The sequence below is a fragment of the Rhinatrema bivittatum genome, chromosome 2 (genome assembly GCF_901001135.1).
Source record: "Rhinatrema bivittatum chromosome 2, aRhiBiv1.1, whole genome shotgun sequence".
NCBI classification, from domain to species: Eukaryota; Metazoa; Chordata; class Amphibia; order Gymnophiona; family Rhinatrematidae; genus Rhinatrema; species Rhinatrema bivittatum.
This window is the reverse complement of record NC_042616.1, coordinates 644,014,607-644,033,806: the sequence shown is the minus strand read 5'-3', so window position 1 is coordinate 644,033,806 and position 19,200 is coordinate 644,014,607. Positions and strand designations below refer to the sequence as shown.

At 42.9% G+C, this 19,200-nt stretch overlaps 1 protein-coding gene across 2 annotated transcripts in view; it reads left to right on the top strand.

Moving 5' to 3' along the window:
* The first annotated feature begins 1,279 nt into the window (after window positions 1-1,279).
* The window catches only part of TOX (thymocyte selection associated high mobility group box), a 570,927-nt gene continuing 553,006 nt past the window's right edge, over window positions 1,280-19,200 (top strand). The window contains exon 1 of one of the 2 annotated variants that reach the window (XM_029591351.1): window positions 1,280-1,377. Coding sequence is in view for 1 of the 2 variants with exons in the window: in XM_029591350.1 (XP_029447210.1) it covers window positions 9,499-9,606 (108 nt within the window). In the remaining variant the exon portion in view is untranslated. Of the gene's footprint in view, window positions 1,378-8,531; window positions 9,607-19,200 lie in introns of those variants that run through there. The other variant, XM_029591350.1, reaches the window with a different exon arrangement.

Here is a 19,200-nt window from a genome sequence, read left to right as displayed (position 1 = left end):
ACATCCCATATATAACAAGTCTTATATGTATTGTATATAGTATCATGTTATAAAAGTTTGGGTAATAATTTCAGGTATTATATAAATGTATGAGCATAAACTAACAAAACAAATGAAAAAAAAATGCACATCTGCCATCTGCTAGTTTCATGGAGTATCTCCTAGTACTATCTGAAAGGGTAAATAACAATTCCCTATTTTCCTGTTATCATACTCGTGATTTTATAAATCTTTGTCATATCCCCTCTTAGGCATCTCTTCTCCAAACTGAAGAGCCCTAACCTGTTTTGCTGTTCTTCTCTGAACCTTTTCAAATTCTGCTATATGTTTCATGAGGTGAGGCAACTAGAACTGCACCCAGTGGTGGTCACACCATAGATTGATACAGAGGCATTATGATAAACAGAGTTTTATTCTCTGTTCCTTTCAGAATAATCCCTAGTATACTATTTGCCTTTTTGTCTACCCTCGAAAAAAAATGTCCTTAAAGCTAACAATATGAATTTGCAGGTTGCAGGTAGGGAAACTTAAATTAAAAGAACAACCTATTTATGAAATAGACCACGAAATTCAATGTTCACATGTATAACAACTAAACATCATCCCACCAGTTGTGCAAAAGAGTAGGGGAAATAACCATAGGTAGTAAATATTTTATAAAGGGCAATGCCCCCAAAGTTGTTGAACATTACTTTCAATAGTTTTGTGACAGAGTAAAAAAAAAGAGCAAAATCTAGGGAAAACAAGTAGTCCTCAGTTTTAGATGCTATCTGATGTGATTCATATGTAGTCTTAGTGCATTCAGAAGGGCCAGGAATTATGTTTGAAAAGTACCCAGGCCAGTACCCTCTCACATCTGAATTTAAATATTAGCAATCCATTGTTTGGGGTGGGGATAACTATTGCAGTCTTCTGATAAGCTATGGTTCTCTACTCTGGCACATCACAAAAGTTAATCCAGTTCTATGTATTTCAAACACGGCTCTATTGTTACTTCCAGTTCTCACCTTCCCTCCGCACTCTACACTACATGGGTAACTAAAGGAGGCTCTGCCTCTTGAGGCAAGGGCCGTATAACTGGGCAGCCGTGCTGTAGACAAGGGGAGGGGGTGCGGGGCTAGGTGGGGAAAGGGCGGACAATAGGATTAGTGGGCCCAGTGCAAAACGGAGCAGGAGCCAATGAGACAAAGAAGGGAGCTCAGGTACTTAGAGGTAGTGCGGGGTGGGGGGAGCACATTTGCAGCCTGGAATCCAGAGCAACAGGCTGATCTCAGCACAGTTTTGCTTTTACTTTCACTTTGCCTCCAGCACGGCTGTGCTGTAAGAGGAGCACATCAGCTAAAGGAGCAGGAACGATTTCTTTGATTACATCATTGGGTAAAGTACAAAGATTTTGTGGCTTATAGGCAAAATGTTGAGAATATTAATGGTAATTTTGTGTTGCTAAGGTCTGGAAGGTATGCTCACCCCCTCCCCCCTTTTGCATTGAGCTGGCTCTGCATTACCAGTACTTTATTTAATGAAAAGGCTTTGAATGCATGGCTGCTTCTGCCTGGAATGTTATTTTATTTAAGGAAATGCCTTAGCACATGGCTGGTTATATATATTTTAACTACTATATATTTAGTGAAATGCCATGGGCACATGGCCACACTTTACCTGTTATTATATATATATTTTATGAACTCATGGCTGGCTTTCAGCACAATGCTTGCTCTGCATGTTGCTGTATTTATTGAAAGGGCAGCGAGTGCAGGGCTGGTTATCTTTCACTTGTAGCCTCTTAAGAAACGCCATTGAAGGGGTCTGCACATGGTGAATGCATAGGTGGTTAGAACACATGGCTGGCAGTAGCAGGCTTGGTAGCTCAGTGGTTAGAGCACTGATCTTGTAGGCTTGCTTTACTTTAAAATCGACGTTTTCTATGTATTGCTTTACCCCTCGCTCTCTAAATTGCTAGGAAGTGGGCAGGCTTCATGTCTACCATGCTACCTCAACAACCTGTGGATGTGCTTTGTTATACCTAAGTAATCTGACAATTAAAAAGTAGCCAGCATCCCGTAGTTGGGAATTCTGATGATATGTCTATGGGACAGCGGTACGGCATTTGAGTGCTCAGCCAGGTTAACAGGATGTTTTTTATATTAATCCTAAAGGTGATATTTAGTATTCGGTTACCATTTAAAGGGACAGCTGTCCCTTGTGCACGTTTATACTGAATTATAAGGGGTACAGGACCCTCAGCTTGATAGATATGATTTAGGCTGCACTATGCAGCTCTATACAAAGTAAATTAAAATATTAATGAAAGGTCGGCTTACATCTTAGCATGGTATTGTGGTTCTTATTGTAAGGGCTTGCCAGCAGAGGTCAGCACATGGCAGCGGCCATTTTGGAGGTCAGCACATGGCAGCGGCCATTTTGGGAGGTCAGCACATGGACTTTCAGGATTTTCTTTTACTCCCCAGGCCCCCCCCACCACCTTCCTCAGCTGCCCCCACCCCCATCCTATTCCCGTCCAGCCCCCCCAAACTTGCCCTGACTGCTCACATCCACCACTATCACCAACCCTCCCCCCACCTACTATACGTTGGGTTACCAATTCATATGCCCTCCCCCCCAGTTTGGGATCTAACCAATTTATATGTCTACACAGCATGTCTACCAATCAGTTTCCTATGGCTTCCGGCCCGTCCACACTTATGCCGGACCAGGCTCAGGCTCCAGCCAAGCGAGCACGGCGGAAGCCAAGAAAACTGCAAGAAAACTTCGCGGCAACGCCAGAGGTCGACAAAAAGACCAAGACACAGAGGAATAAGAAGAGAAAATTAACAAACAGACGACAACCACATAGCATGGCTTATTATATAAACTTACTTGTATATAATATTTGTATATAATTTTACTGCCTATATATAAACATGCTTTCCCTCATGTTTCCCCCCTCTTACCACTCCCCAGTTCTATAATCAGTTTCAATGTAAAGCCCTGTTGTCCAGTTTTATGTTACATGGAAACCGATGTGATGTTTGCATAACGAACGTCGGTATACAAAAATTTTAAATAAATAAAATAAATAAATAAAATAAATAGCATCAGCCATTTGGGCTGCTATGCCGCAGCAGCCCCCTCCACGGGGCACCACCCCTGCAACACCGACCCCTGCAGCACCGACACAGGCAGCACCGCCACAAACGAGCTACAGCATGGGAACCGAAGGAGAGCTACGGCGGCTCATGGACCAAACCTTGGCAGCGGCTGCTGTCCATGGCATGGACAGGGTGAAGTCAATGCTGGCTGCGTTAACGCCTACCGACAGCCCGTCCCCCCTGCAGTATGGCTCAATGCCCATCGGTCCACAGCAAGGTTCAGCGGGCAGCACCAACAGTTCAGCTGGCAGCTCCCATCCACCATCACGTGATCAGACAGCTGTCGGGCAACACGGGCACCCGCAAGAAGGACAGAACTGTGAGTACCCTGATCTAAACCTGGGCCAGGCTAATGCGCAGGTTCCCCCAACACAGCCCGGTTACCCACCGCTAACGAAGGGCAGCGAAGTGTGGCTGGGGCCACAAGGCGCTCTAATGATATTTTTGCTGCTATGAAAGCAATTTTTGATACCTGGCACGGGCAGGGTAATTCTAACACAAGAGCACCACAAAACCCTGTTACTCAGGAAACAGGGCAGTCAGGACGACACATGGGGGAAACTTTACCTGTGCCACAAACCCCAGCCACAGCTACAGCCGTTGGAACAACGGTGTGTCAGGTAGGGGCAAATGGGCATCATGCAGCCATGAACATCAATAACGCTTCACAATACACATGTACCGTTGGCTCACTAACTGCGCATGTGTCAGAAGCAATAAAAGAGAAAATATGGCGCAGTGAATATGTTGATATATTCGAGTTGCTCAGGAAAGGGGAGGGTTCCGATCCCAAATGCCACAAAGCGTGCAAACTATCAGCTAGGGACAAACCCTTCATCGCTAGAACGCTAGCAAATTGGTCAGCAGGTTTCAGAATTCTGTCAACCATTGTAGGCCAGAAATACCCTGAAAAGTGTTGTTCTTTATTCGCTTACCAAGACGTTATTTGTGGTGCTTATCGCACTTATGGTGGTACGGCTTGGTTAGAGTATGATGAGCAGTTCAGAAGGAATATGGCTGTGAACCCCAGTTTAGACTGGGATCGCAAAGATATTGATCTCTGGCTCTCAAAAATCACACCTTACAGACCTGCGCAGGTGGTCATCCCTGGCTTCGCTGGTAATGCATACCATCCGAATACATGGTTAACACCTTGCCAACACACTTTTCCTGGTAGATTCCCATTTCGCCAAGGTCAGCCCTTTCGTCAAGGGCAAAGGTTTGGTCAAGCCACTAGATTCAGGGGCGGGGGGGCTCCCATCTGTCGGCTGTTCAACTCTGGTTTTTGCAGATTCGCTGCTGCCTGCAAATTTAGGCACGCCTGTATGGGATGCGGTGCAGGCCACCCTCAGACAAAATGCACAAGGGGCGGTACCATCCCACATACAGAGCACCATTAAACTCGTCAGAGCACCGACCCCTATTAACATACATAGCTTACAGGTCGGTTTAATGGGTTATCAGCCCCAGGAGGCAAGATGGCTATACGAAGGGTTTTCCCAAGGCTTCCGCATACCTTTCATGGGGCCAGAAACCGCCACAGAGGCTAAGAATCTGTTATCTGCAAGGAAAAATGAAGAGGTCATAGCACTAAAGATTAAAAAGAAAGCGACATGGGTAGGGTGGAAGGCCCATTCAATGACAAACCGCTACCCCATTTTAGGATTTCCCCTCTTGGTGTGGTTCCCAGAAAAGAGCCAGGGGAATTCCGAATGATCCACCACTTATCCTTCCCAGAGGGGGGTTCAGTGAATGATTACTTGGATCCCGACGCATGCTCAGTTGCCTACACCTCATTCGATCAGGCATTAGACATGGTGAGGCATTGGGGACAAGGCGCATGGTTGGCAAAAGCCGACATTGAATCAGCCTTCCGCTTGCTTCCCATACATCCAAGCTGCTTCCATCTGTTAGGGTTTCAATTCCGAGGTAAATATTACTTTGATAAATGCCTTCCGATGGGCTGCTCTATATCTTGTGCCTACTTCGAGAGGTTTAGCACATTTGTGCAATGGGCGGTAGAGCAGGACATCGGGAAAGGAAAAATCATACACTATTTGGATGATTTTTTGTTTACCGGCCATAGGGACACACAGGCCTGTGCGCAAGCCCTCGAAGCATTCACCCGGAAAGCGGATGAATTAGGTATTCCACTAGCCAAGCACAAATCAGAAGGACCGTCACAAAAATTGTCATTTCTCGGTATCGAAATTGATACTCTGCAAATGGTCACACGCCTACCACCCGCAAAACTAGAAGCGTTACGCGCCAACATATCTATTACTGAACACTCACGCAAAATCACGCTAAAACAAATGCAGTCACTCATTGGTCATCTTAACTTCGCTTGCAAGATCATGCCCATGGGTCGCCCCTTCATTAGAAGACTGTCCCAAGCCACAGCTGGTATTCGCAAGAGCCATCATTTCATTAGAAACACCAAGGAGCTCAGGGAGGACCTCATAGTATGGAAAACATTCCTGGGGGAATATAATGGACGGACGGTTTGGAGGGACCCACTCATGACCAATAGGGAGTTGCAACTCTACACCGACGCAGCGGGGCGTGTGGGATTTGGGGCCTATCTGGCCGGCAAATGGTGTGCGGAACGATGGCCAGTCCAGTGGGAAGCCAAGGGTGTGCTCAGAGACATCACTTTTCTTGAATTGTTCCCCATTGTTGCATCAATACACATGTGGAAATCATGTTTCCACAATAGAAGAGTGGTTTTTTGGGCAGACAACATGGCGGTTGTACAGGCTATAAATTCGCTCACCGCTCACTCCCCCAGGGTCATTAGGCTATTGCGGGATTTAGTACTGCTCTGCCTGCGCATTAACCTGGTCTTTAAGGCTAAGTACGTACCGGGGGAGGTTAACTGCATCGCTGACGCATTGTCTCGTTGTCGGTGGTCTCATTTCAGATTCCTGGCCCCGGAAGCAGAGCATCAGCCATATCGCATCCCTCCTTGGATTTGGGAATTAGGGTGCCCGGGATCGGCTCCATATTGAGATCGGCTCTGGCAGAGAGTACTTGGAGAGCATATTCACGCGGATGGAGCTTGTTCCAACAATTTTGCCAAACAAAAAACACACAAGTTCAGGGAACAATGACAGAGAGAAATGTAACAGAGTTCTTACTCCACCTCAAGAACTCAGGTGTATCCAGAGCACAGGCAGGGCAACACGTAGCTGCTATTGTTTTCGTCTCCAAACTATGGGGTATAGGCACCATTAGCAACTCTTTTCTCATTAAAAAGAGATTAGAGGGTTGGCGGCGACAAGCACCAGTTAGAGGGGACACCAGAAAGCCTATCACACCGATGCTGCTTCAAGCACTGGTAAAAGAGCTCCCCAGCCTAGTTTGGGACAATTATGAGGTTAAGCTATGGACTGTGGCTTTTTCACTAATGTTCTTTGGGGCATTTAGAAACAGTGAGTTGATCCCGAGGGCAAAGGTTACCACCAGGGCATCGGATGGGGGGTCTCCCGATATAAAACATAAGGATGGTTAAGGAGGCAGTACAGATCTTTATTAGGCGAGCAAAGAATGACCAACGGGCAGTAGGTCGTTGGATTACGTTATACCCCGCTCATATGGGGGAGATATGCCCCGTAAAGGCCGCAAGAGAATACCTCAAAGTACGCCCGCCGGGGGGGGGGGGCCCTTACTAAAACACAAAGATGGCAACCCGCTATCGCGTTACCAGTTCATCAGTATACTGCGCAAAGGATTGGAAAAAATAGGGGAAGACGCGGGCGATTATCACACACATTCATTCCGAATAGGTGCAGCATCCTTTGCCTGCAGCAGCGGTTTAAACGAAGATCAAATTAAAGCAGTAGGGCGGTGGAAATCCGGTAAATTCAAATCATACATCCGGCCCAATAAACATACGGCCCAATGAACAGTTTCACTTGGAAATATAAACGGCATATATTTACCATCCTGTTCCCCATAACCGTTTTATTTTATCTATCATAGACTCGTCAGCTGGGAGCGCAAAAGTGATATGGATCATGGGGCACTCCTACATTTATTGGGCGCACATTAGAAACAAGAAAAAGACCTCCAGCGATCAGATGGGCATACCGCGTAGCAAGGCCAGCATATTCTGGCTGGGCAACCGAGGGATGAGGTGGGTCCAACTAATGCCTTGCATCCTCCAATACGCCAGGCAATTACCACAGCCTGATATTATCATCTTTCATTTGGGAGGTAACGATTTGGTCGCAGTCAAGAACATTGACCTAATAATCTCTATCAAGAAGGACTTGACTGCAATTAAGGCTATATGGCCAGACGTGGTATTGGTGTGGTCCCATATTATCCCCCGATTGGTATGGAGGGACGCGAGGTCGCATAAAGCCATAGAAAAAAGCAGGTGCAAATTAAACAAAGAAATGGGGACCTGGTTGAGGGCAATAGGGGGCTACGTCATTACACATGAGGATATTTCTCACACATGCCCAGGCATGTATAGAACAGACGGGGTTCACTTATCAGATGTGGGGGTAGATATCTTCATTCTCGCTCTGCAAACGGCCACAGCAGCTTTAGTTAATTAGTGGGGGTAGGAAACAAATAAGGCTTTACTGTTTCCTACTTTGGCAGGGGCCCTCACCGGAGCAGAAGGAGATGTGTCGCTGCATAGGGGGGAATTTTTTGGTGAAGGACTTTGCATAAGGGGAAAGCGGGGACATGGATACAACTAAGGATGGCGGAGACCGAGATAATGGCCGGTCTGGGGGTGACCGAGATAATGGCCGGTCTGGGGGTGGCCCAATGAAGGCCTGGCATAAGCAAGAACTGCGGCCCGCAAGGCCAGGGGTGGGAGGAGGCGGCAGAATACTGCACGGAGCGGCAGTAGCCACGGAGGCGTTCACGGAGCGGGATGCCAGTGGCGGGTGTTCCCCTTCACTGATCGGAATGCGGATTGGCATTCACGGAGCGGGGTGCCAATGGTTTACCACCTTCACGGAGCGGAAGGATGGAGGGCTGCCGTCTCCAAAAGCAGAGGGGTGGGGAAAAACAAGGAAGTTTACCGGTGAGGGCATTGGCTAGAGGTAATGCCAATTGTGTTTAAACTGCTGCAATATTAGTGGATATTAATATTGTAATAATGTAATAATGCTATTTTTGGCTGTGGCCGTTTCTTCCACTCAATAAAGGATATCATGGTTTACCTTACTCGGCTGTCATGTGGTCAAGGGTGGGAGGGGCGGTCATCCGTAAGCTACGGCGTGCCCAAGTTATGATTTAAGGTGATTAAACAAGCATGCCTAGAAATATACAGATTGCACAGATTTCTTGAGCAGCACTGAACGGGAAAGCGGTAGAACATGAATGAAGAGCAAAAAAAGAAAAATCCCAGGACTGTCACCTTAAATTCGGGGTATTTACTTCCTCTGTAGCGGTGAATCCACAAAAAAGGCACAGTGCGGGGTACCCCCTCGCTCCCTTCTCCACCCCAAACATCTGTATAAAGCAAAGGACTCCAGATGCCAGCCCACTGAGACGGCTGGGAAAGGGGGGGGGGAGCGAAGAGGCGTTTCTTTGTGTTGACCCGCAAAGGGTCTGCAAAAGAAATGTCTCCGGGCTCCTCGTGGCTCTGGGGCCGCCGCAGCACGCTCCCCCGCGTTGCCTGATGTACCGCTTTCTCCTGCCTGGCTCCCGGCTTCCAGTGACGCACGGCGCTTCCCCCCCCCCTTCCTGTCCAGCGGCCGGCAGCGCGCCGGAGCGCCCCCTATCTGCAGCCCGGCTGAGGGCGCAGCCGCCGCCGCTGCTGCTGCTGCTGCTGTGCTGCCTCTCGCCCCTTTGTGTGAGACGCTCCGAGAGCCGGGCGCACTCGCCGTCCCTCTCCTCTTCTTCCTCCTCCCACGGAGCCCGGGGGCAGCCGATCCCGGAGCTGCATTCAGACCCCTGCTACCCTCAACGTTCACCCCCACGTTCTTGCAAACCAGGCAAAAAAAAAAACAAAAACCCAACAACAACTTCGGGAATTGCAGTACTTTTGAATTCAAGATATTTGTTTTATAAAATAGATCTACAACTAAGAAGGAGCTCAGAACTACTCTTAAGTTGCCTGATCTGCTGTAGAAGAAGGCTTTATTTCTGCAGAAAATATTCGTAGACTGGTGCCGATTTTGGAAGATTTTTTTTTTTTTTTACTCCTTTTTTTTTTGTGTGCAAACCACAAACGGATGTGAGGCAGGGAAGGTGTTTCTCACTCTTAACTCACTCTCCTCATTTTCTGTGTTTTTATTTCTGTTGAACATAACCCCCCCTCCCCCCCCCCCAAAAAAAAGAAAGAAAGAAAGAAAGGAGTTTGCTTGATGTTTGCAGTGAAATGGACGTAAGATTTTACCTCCCACCACCAGCACCACAGCCTGCCGCCGCTTCTGATACTCCTTGCCTGGGACCTTCTCCCTGTCTGGACCCCTACTATTGCAACAAGGTGAATTTTGCTTGCTGATTGTTCTTGTGCTCTTTGCTCTGGAGGGGATGTTCTTCTGTATTGTCTTGCGTGCAGGGATGGGAGTGATGCTACCTACGAGTTTAATTAAAGCGTGCAGGGTTTTTAATTTTCTTGGCAGTTTTACAGTGTATATACAACATGCTGGACTGTGCAGGGAGGCTCTGTGTCTTTCACCGGAAAGCACGGCGATCGTGCAGAAGTAGCAGCATCGAGTTTGATTCGCTTCCTGCTGGTTTCCTAGATATGACATTGATCTGATATAGTTAAAAAAAAAAAATCCTAAATATTCGCTCAGTAGCCTGAGGGAGGAAAATATTGTTGTACTTGCTCCAGCATTGGCTTTGTTTTATTAATAATTTTTAAGCACAAGAGTCAAGCATTGAAGCTGAAAAACTATGTGGGCGATTTTATGGACAGGTTCCTCTCTCCCTACTGTATAACTCTTCCAGAAAGTAAACCATAAGGCAGAAGATGAACAGGTGACCGGCAATGATTTTGGGATTTATTTTATTTTGTATTATTATTATTATTATTATTATTTTTTCTGGTGAGGCTTTCAACAAATTCTGCATAGAGCCGGCCCTGAGCGAGTTCATTGTACTAGTGACAAGTGAAGTTCGCTCAAAACAAGGCTTCTTATTCTTATTTTAGATGTAGCTCACGCCTTTTCCTTGGTAGCTGAAGGCGAGTTACATTCAGGTAAAGTTGGCTTGTCTCTGCACATGCCCCTCGGCTCCTTAGTAACTTACTTGAATAATCTCCCCCCTTTAACTTGATGAAATGAAATCACTGCAAACGTCCTGCGGTCCCCGAACACAAAGAGAGAGGGGGGCCGTAGAAATCTAAAAGTTACTCTTATGACATTAAGAATTACTGTACTTAGTTATAGTTAGGAGAAGCCAGGGGTGTTCCAGTGGGACACCCCTGTGCCCCCGAAAGCTGTGAATTCTCTACTTTTCTTCCAGGAGCAAGCAAGTCTTATTACGAGCATGAGCAGGCTGATAGTCTATGTGCAGGCACTGAACTGCACATTTCCCTGCCCTGTTTTAGAATTATCGTTGAACGTGAAGAAAACACTAGCCACAAAATAATAATAGCAAGAGGCAAATCCAGAATTTCAGACCACTTCTTGGGCTCCTCTCCAGGGACTAAAGCTGTGTGCATGTAAACTGCTTTGAGAGATTTGCTGTAGCACGGTTTTCATACATTTTTTTTAGACTTTATTATGTTGCAAGTATGGGAAGGACTTTTTTAATACTGAAATTGCATATAGTGTATGCAGCATAGTCAAGTCTCCGTACTGAAGACAGGCTGCATATTTTATGGCTGAACATTTTGGTTGCCCTAATGTTTCATGCCAGGGAGCTGTTTCAGAGCCCCCTTCTCCCAGGCTCTGGGAACCTGCTGCTCATTGAGTGTATTTGAAGAAGTATTCAAGTGTGGTATGCGATTGCTTGTTAATTTTCAAAATGATTTACAGTAAGGACACACCCGGTTGCATCTGCACAGGCTTGACATATGTAAGATATGAAATATCATGTACAAGCATATCCCCACGAATCTGCAAAATTCAGCACAGGGTTTGCCAGTGGAAATCACTTTCCAGGATGACATTTAGATTATTCCAAGCATGCACACTGACAACCGCCTAAAAAGTTTGCAGTGCCAATCGCATTTCACACATTCAGTTACATTTTCACAGCATGTCAAGTGCATCGCTTTTAAACAGCAAAAAGGTTATGCAGAGTATACATTTACAGCAGGTAGTGGCACAAGAGAGATCACATGCACTGTGCGCTTGCCAGTACAGGCATTTTCCTTTGGAAAGGTGCTCTCATCTTGTGCAGCTATGGCAAACCCCTTTAGGATAGAGGGCCTTGCTTTCTCCCTCCCTCCTTCTCAGACATATTGTGGCAGAATCCAAGAAAAGCGGAAAGCCTTATCAAAAGAATACTTAAGGACAGATTTATGAGATATATATAATTTTTTTTATTTTTTTTTACCTGAGATTACATAATTTGACTTAATCCCCTCTTGGGAAATAGGGTCCAGCTGCATGGCGATGAACTTTTAGATGAACATCCATCGTTACAGCAGAATCTCCTTTGAACTGCGGCACTGTGACCTGCAAAATAACAATGTTTTCTCTGATTAGCTTGCACTGTAAAAATATATCATTGCAGTATTTCAAAGTGAAGGAAAGTGGATGCTGAAGGAATAATGGCCACAGGTCCCCAGTGGATATGTAGACCTATATGGCAGTGAAACTATACAAATCAGAGATGCTAGCCTTCTAAAAGTGGGGAGCAGTTTGTGTACCGTGTTACCCAGGGCTCTTGGGCACATGGGATAGATATCATTTAAAAGTTAAATGCCTTGGAAAAATTTTTAAAAATGTACTTGGATAAAATACATTCATTTTCCCAATTAAGCGCCGGAAATAGTTTTTGGTGCAAGGTACTGAAGATTGAACTAATTCATTTAGACATGCCTCCTCAAGATTTTTGGGCTTAATTGGATGTGATTCCTTGTAAATTATCTACCATGCATAATGGAGCAAAGTGTTCTTTTTAAATACAAATTCAGCTTCTTCTCTACGGACAAGTTTCAGCTCTTCATTTTGACTTAGGTTGGTCCAATAATAAAAATTTGCAGTTATCAGACAATACAGAGGTTTCACTGGCTTCAGGTTTCTGACAGAATGTATGGTCTATCATATATGTGTATATATAGCTCTATCTATCTATCTATCTATGTTACTGTTCACTGATGGGCTAAAGGATTTGTCAGGCCCTGGAAAGGCATGAATCTTTCATGGAGAGCAGCCCAACCCCCACTCTCAGAGAAGAACTACAAAAAATATCAGTTTTGCTCAAAATGCCTAGTTGATTCAAAAATATCTGCTTCTCAGGAGGTGTTAAGTGCATGGATTTTTCGCTTTTATTTTCCACAACTGGGCTATGCCTGAAGGAAGTGAAAACATGTTTAATGGATTCTGATTTACAGTGAAAACAGAGCTAAAATCAAAGGCTTACTAAGCAGTTTGGGCTGTATTTTCGGAAAAGTCTATACTGGTTTAGGTCTATAATAGAACCTTGTTTAATTATCTTAATCAGTAAAAGTATTTTTCTTCAGACTGAAGAAGTGACCTTGGGATTCTTAAAAGCTTGCATCTCTAAATATTTATTAGCATTATAAAGATACCCTCTTTACCCAGCTGCTTTGTGAGTTTTCTTCTAACTAATTGTTTGTTTTTGTTTATTTTGTGGATAAGTTATGCGTGCTTTATCTTGCACAGGCTGTTCTGCTCCAAACTGTTTTTAGTGTATTAGAATGCATTTACATAAATTATTGACTCTTAAAGTATTTTAGTCTTGAAAATGGAGATATGCAGTGTTTGCGTTTAAGAATGACATTTGGCTTGATAATGGAAATTCTCTCTTATGCCGTAGACAAGAAGGAACTGAACCCAGAGTTTTCTTTTTGAAATAAAATCAATTGACAAGATTGATCAGTCAGGCCATGTTCCCCACTGCTACTTTTCGGATGAAGCACTGACTTTAAAGTGCTTTATAAAAGTTTTGGGGGTTTGCATCATCCTGGCTGAGAAATTCTATGGATCTTTTGCTTTACTCCATCCTCCTAGGTCATTAAAATAGGGCTTTGTTAAACTCTTTTCTGTTTCCCACGTAAGATAATGAGGGGGAAAGTGGGAAAAAAAAGTCAGTGTGAACAATGTTGATTCAGACAACTGTGCAAGGTATCTCTTCTACCAACAGAAAGAATGGATGGTATGGTGCTATATATAGGTCAGCTTTTCAAACAACGTGGAGGGGATGGTTGACTGGACAGACAGATTTAGATGTGAAGTAATACAGCTCATTACTTCAAAGGTAACTGACAGCTATGAACTATTAAGATAGCAGCTAGTCATCATCTCTTTCAAGCAACGTGCGTTCATTTATTGTAACAGAATGTTAAAACCAAAATAGGACCTAGATAAGCAAAAATAGATGAGCTCAATGGGAAATGCTCTACAATTTGAAGAGCTGTCAAAACAGCACTTAGTGAAAATAATACTTCTTTTTCTTTGCTTAATATACTGTTATCTCCATGAGAGACTTTTATCATACAAATTCTGTTCAAATCAAGCATGAGCTGATACTCCCTTAGAATGACAGCTTTCTGGCGCTTTGGGCTTTGGAGGCTTATTTGAGTTTTCGTAAGAAATTGAAGGATATTGAGGGAAGCTTTCAATCTTAGCAATCAGGATAGTTCTGCTGCAACTGAAGAGTTTCTGTTCGTCTGATGCGCTGATGATAATTTCCTGCTGCTTTTATGATTTTTATACTTGCTTTTGTTGTGTTATGTCAATTTTTGTTTGATGCCTTGGTGGATGCTTTTGTAACATTGTTTTATATTGTGTTGTGAATAGATGAGAAATAAATATAAATAAATACAATAAATAAATGTATGATTGCTTTACAAAAAGTAATATAATTATATTTTGACCCAGTAATCAAAGGTCAGCCTACCGACTGACAGGCAGAGAGACCCCCCTGAATATAGTAGGAGATAAAATAATGGGCTCCAACACTCTCTATAGTCAGTTTGATTGAACTGTGCACTGGATTCTTTAGTGTTTACCAGTTAATTGAGAAATAAAGGACCCTCCAACTCATGCACTCAGTGCTCACATGATACAATGCCTTCCAGTGCAATGGAATGTTTTTCTGGACTTAAACTACTATGGTTAGCAAGAAGTAAGGCCCAAAGAAATTGCTAACAAATTAAAAGAAGGTGATTTTTCTAGGATATATCATTTCTTCTTTTGGACCAATTCTTATGGCAATAGTGCTCAAACCGGTCCAGTCAGATTGATTTCCAGGCTATCTCTCATGAATATGAATGACATATGTTTTCATAGTTGGGTCCCCAATGTATACAAATATATCCATTCATATTCATTAGGATATCTTGAAAAATCAGACTGGCTGGGGATGGGGGAGCAAAATTCAATTTCAGCACTAATGGTTTCTGGGTAATATGATATTTCAGAAGCTACATCTATCTTGAAGTATCTTTATTTCTTCTAAGTACACAATTATATTAGTTTATGTGACTATGGGAATTTATAAATTGTGCACATCAAAAAATGGCTGAGTTATGTTCAAAACATTACCAGCTATAGAAATATTTATTTTGCTTTCTTTCTAAAATATTATCCAGAGCTCATTTCTTGTTATATACTATCCAGTTTTTGACTCCTATGTTGGAGAAGTGCTAGAACTGTTACTTGTGACTAGATTTTAAGTGAGAAGTGAAGTAGAACAGGAGGGAATGGGATATGTTATGGACTCAGACATAAATCTTCCATTATACTTTATGAAATACAGTTCTTAAAAAGCTGAATAACTTTTTCTGTGGGTTATAAAGTCCTCCTCATGCTCAGATATTGATTTCAGAGAAACAATAACATTTCATTAGCATTGAACACTGTGGCAACTGTGTAATATAAGGTCAGATAAATAAATAGACAGGCAGCTAAATAAACAAATAAATAAATAAATAGAACTGAATTTCTGTTCTGTGGAGGAAAAAAACATTGATACTGTCTTGTGCCCTCATACTTCTGTTTGCCACTTCCTTCCATGTGCAATTTCTTGTTTAGATCATTGGCAAAATGCACACTTTCCACCGCATGGCATCTTAGAAATTATATGCCACCGACACAGCTCAGACATTGGTTATCTCATATCTGTTCATTGCACCCTTTAACCAGTCAATTCCAATTAAGGCAGCTCCACACATACTGAGGCTCATCTGAAACAGGTACAAGGTACTTGGTTGGTATAAAATGAATCTTACATACTGAAGAATTATTTTCCAAAAGATATGAGATGTGAAATGCTCGATCTCACTTATGTTTATTATAATACAAGCATCTAGGACTTCCCAGTCAACCCTTCACTCATCTCTCCTTAAATCCAAATGATGCAACATACCACAGTGGAGAACAAGAGGCTGCAAATTTATATAGGATAACAGCAAGTTCCAAGACCCAAGCTAGTATACAAACTCTGGTCCCCCTTCACTTTCCTATTGGGCAACCCACCACAATGGTGGACCACCTTCAGGCCACTTGGGTTTCAGGCATTGAACAACAGGCTACCACCATGTCCCAATGGGTGCCCATTGGCAAGTGTGATTAGCACTCTTTCACACTTGCTTTTTTTTAGTTATGTATCCCCCAATCTACATAAGAAACATAAGAAATTGCCATGCTGGGTCAGACCAAGGGTCCATCAAGCCCAGCATCCTTTTTCCAACAGAGGCCAAACCAGGCCACAAGAACCTGGCAATTATCCAAACACCAAGAAGATCCCATGCTACTGATGCAATTAATAGCAGTGGCTATTCCCTAAGTAAATTTGATTAATAGCAGTTAATGGACTTCTCCAAGAACTTATCCAAACCTTTTTTGAACCCAGCTACACTAACTGCACTAACCACATCCTCTGCCATAATACCTTGTAACCAGTCATGCCAACTGGGCAAAATATACTAGCTAAACGCCCAGTTGGCTCAGATCTCTACCTCTTGCCCCCCCCCCCCCCCAACCCGCTCCCATTTAGCTGGAGGAAACCAACCAAACGCATACAGAAACCTAAACTGAAAAGGAGAGGTTGGGAGAGATATTGAATCCCTGTGGGAACAAAAGAGTAGGGGGTACCTTTGCTACCCTCCCTTATACTCTGCAGTGGCCATTCTGCTGTAGTCAATGGCCAATCCTTCAAAATGCTTGAGGCAACGGTAAGACCAATAGGTTGTGTGAATATTTCTCAGAACCCCCATCCTATCTAATTCCCCAAGGGGTTGAGTGAGAGGAGAGTAGGCTGGGGCCCAGTGCCAGCTTACGTTCAATGTCTGTGGCTTCTGCCTTCCTTCCTCCCACTTGCATTATTCTCATACAGCGTTTTGTATTTGAAAACCAGGGGCTGGTTTTATCAAGGAATTTCTCCCTACTGTGCCTAAGGGAAAAGCCTTTGATGACCTGGGCACCAAGTGTCTTCAAGTAAATGAAGTGAAGATAATAGAATTATTCATTTTAGAGTTTTGCCAGTGATTTGGAATTTATAAATCAAACTAGTGAAATCCATTTAGAATCATTCTTGCTTATATGACTCAATCTCTGTAATGCTGCCAATATAATGACTGATGCTATGTTCCAATTCATTTTTTACAGTCTGTTATATTTTTCAATCATCGAGATTTCAAGGGTTCCTTGGATCCACGGTTTACTATTTTTTATTATTTTCATGACATTTAGAGCTTTGCTATAGTGATAACATTAGAGGATTTTTTTTTTTTTTACAGCACTTTCAGAATAATTATGGAAGAGGTTGATTTCCTGTTAAGAATTCATGTTGCATTTCAACTCACAATAAACAGCTGAACAGTATGAATTTTGTTCAATACCATGGTAGCAACAATGTCAGGACCCTTTTTCTTTCAGGTCCTTGACTGGTAGCCCAACCTGACACTTTTGATGTTCAGATGCATGGCAAAGGCTAAACTTCTGTGTTTGGTTGGCTCAAACTGTGTGCGTTCCTTGCCCATGTTGGTTAGATCCTAACGATTTCAGAGGAGTTTCTTTGACTTCTATTGTTCTGTACTGGGCCGGACCAAAAAATTCCTAAGGGTAGCAAGAAGGAAGTAATTCTCAAAAGGATTTAAGTGCATAAACCTCCGTTTTATGCACAAATGGCCTTTGAATATTTCCCAGGCGGTTGTGCGTGGAAAAACAGGTGCAAAAGTCATTTCCCAGAGACTTTCATGCCCACTCCAAAGAAGGGTTCTGGAGATGGGAGGGGGGGGGGGGGGGAGGAGGTGGCAGGGAGGCAGGGCAGATGCGAAGTTGAGGTAGGGACAGAACTTTTGCACATCCTTTCTATTTGTTTTTACTATACATGCACAGCATTGCATCTGCTCCCGAGCAGACGGAACTCGGTGTATGTATGTTGGCCCCGGTCATCCACACTGTCACAAACCTTCAAAGTGAATTGACCCGCCTAAATCCATTTTTGACAACTCTGCAGGTAAAACAGACTGCAGTTAAAAAGTACCTACAGGCTTCAGCCTGTGTGGGGCGGTTTCAGAATGAGCCTCCCCATCACTAAATGCAGTGCATGGAGTCCATACGCTGTTTTTAAGATATTTACTGCAAGGCAAACAAGAAGCATTGCATTTTTTTTCCACTCTTTTACTTAAAAATGCAAGAAGGTGCAAGGTAAAGAAGCGCATGATATAAACCATCACAAAATAATTGTGGTGATTTAATTGGATGTATTCACATAAATTGTACTACTTGAATAGAATACATATTTATTATTTAATACCTTTGCACAGTGCAAAAAGCCTCTAATACTTGCTATCTATTACAAATATTTCTCCAGGTAAATAGAAGCAATGTTATAAGAGCAAGATAGTGTTTCAACCAAAAGGGATATATTTTATCCTTTGGCTGATATAGTCATGACCATTAATCATAAAAACCTGCAGACAGTAGAAGCTTAATATCAAAGCTAATGATTTATTTTATGTTAATGACTTTCTGCTAGGGCATAAAAGACTGCTCATAATGGACTTTTACTGCTGTGTTCAGTTACTAAGGCTAATGGGGTAATCTTTCCTTTGCCAGAATTAAGCTATTTTTGAAGTAAATTATGATGCCACTTTTTCATGTTAACTGCGAAAAAATTTGTGATGAACTCTAGTCTATGGAGAAATACGTGCAACCTTAATCGAAAGCAAAAGAGCATATTTAAAACCATATCAAACATTTCTCATAATTATTGCTCAATGTAGTAGGTTTTACGCCATACGCTATTCTAAAGAAGCTAACATAAGTAAGTTAAACGTCAACAATTGTTTCCTAGTTTGATCTGTGCAGGATTCATGGATTTTTAAGAGCAGCACACTTGTTTTAACATGTTGTTTAAATAGAGGAAAATGGCCTTTTTGGCTGCCTACTGCCAATTTGCTAAATGATAGTAAAACACTTATTTTTGCACTGGGAAGTTTTAAGACTATGTTTACATTAGTTACAAGCAACATATTTCAGTAAGAGATAATTTGCCTGCTAAAGTTCACATAATGTGCTAATCATGTCTAGTGGTTAATAAAGGCCTGCTATCTCACTCCCCTGGTGGCTATAAAAGGCTATTATGTTCATGGCAGCAGTTCAGATACAGCTGCTGTGTGTTAATAATGCACTATTGTCTCGCTAATAAACACAGCAAGGGTCAGCACCTCAAATTCCTAAATCTTCTATCCCCTTTCCAAAATATTTATTAACACCTTAAAAATGTTATGTTTGTGTTTTACATCATTTAGGCCTTAAGAACTAGGTATGTTAAAAGATTTTACCATCTAATCTGAGTTGTGAAAGATTAATGGATATTGAGATAAATATTTGATTGCAAGCCTATTATATGTATAGGATCAAGGTAGATGGGATCACAATAAAGGCATTGATAAATGAGATTTTTTTTTTCAAATAATTTAAACCAG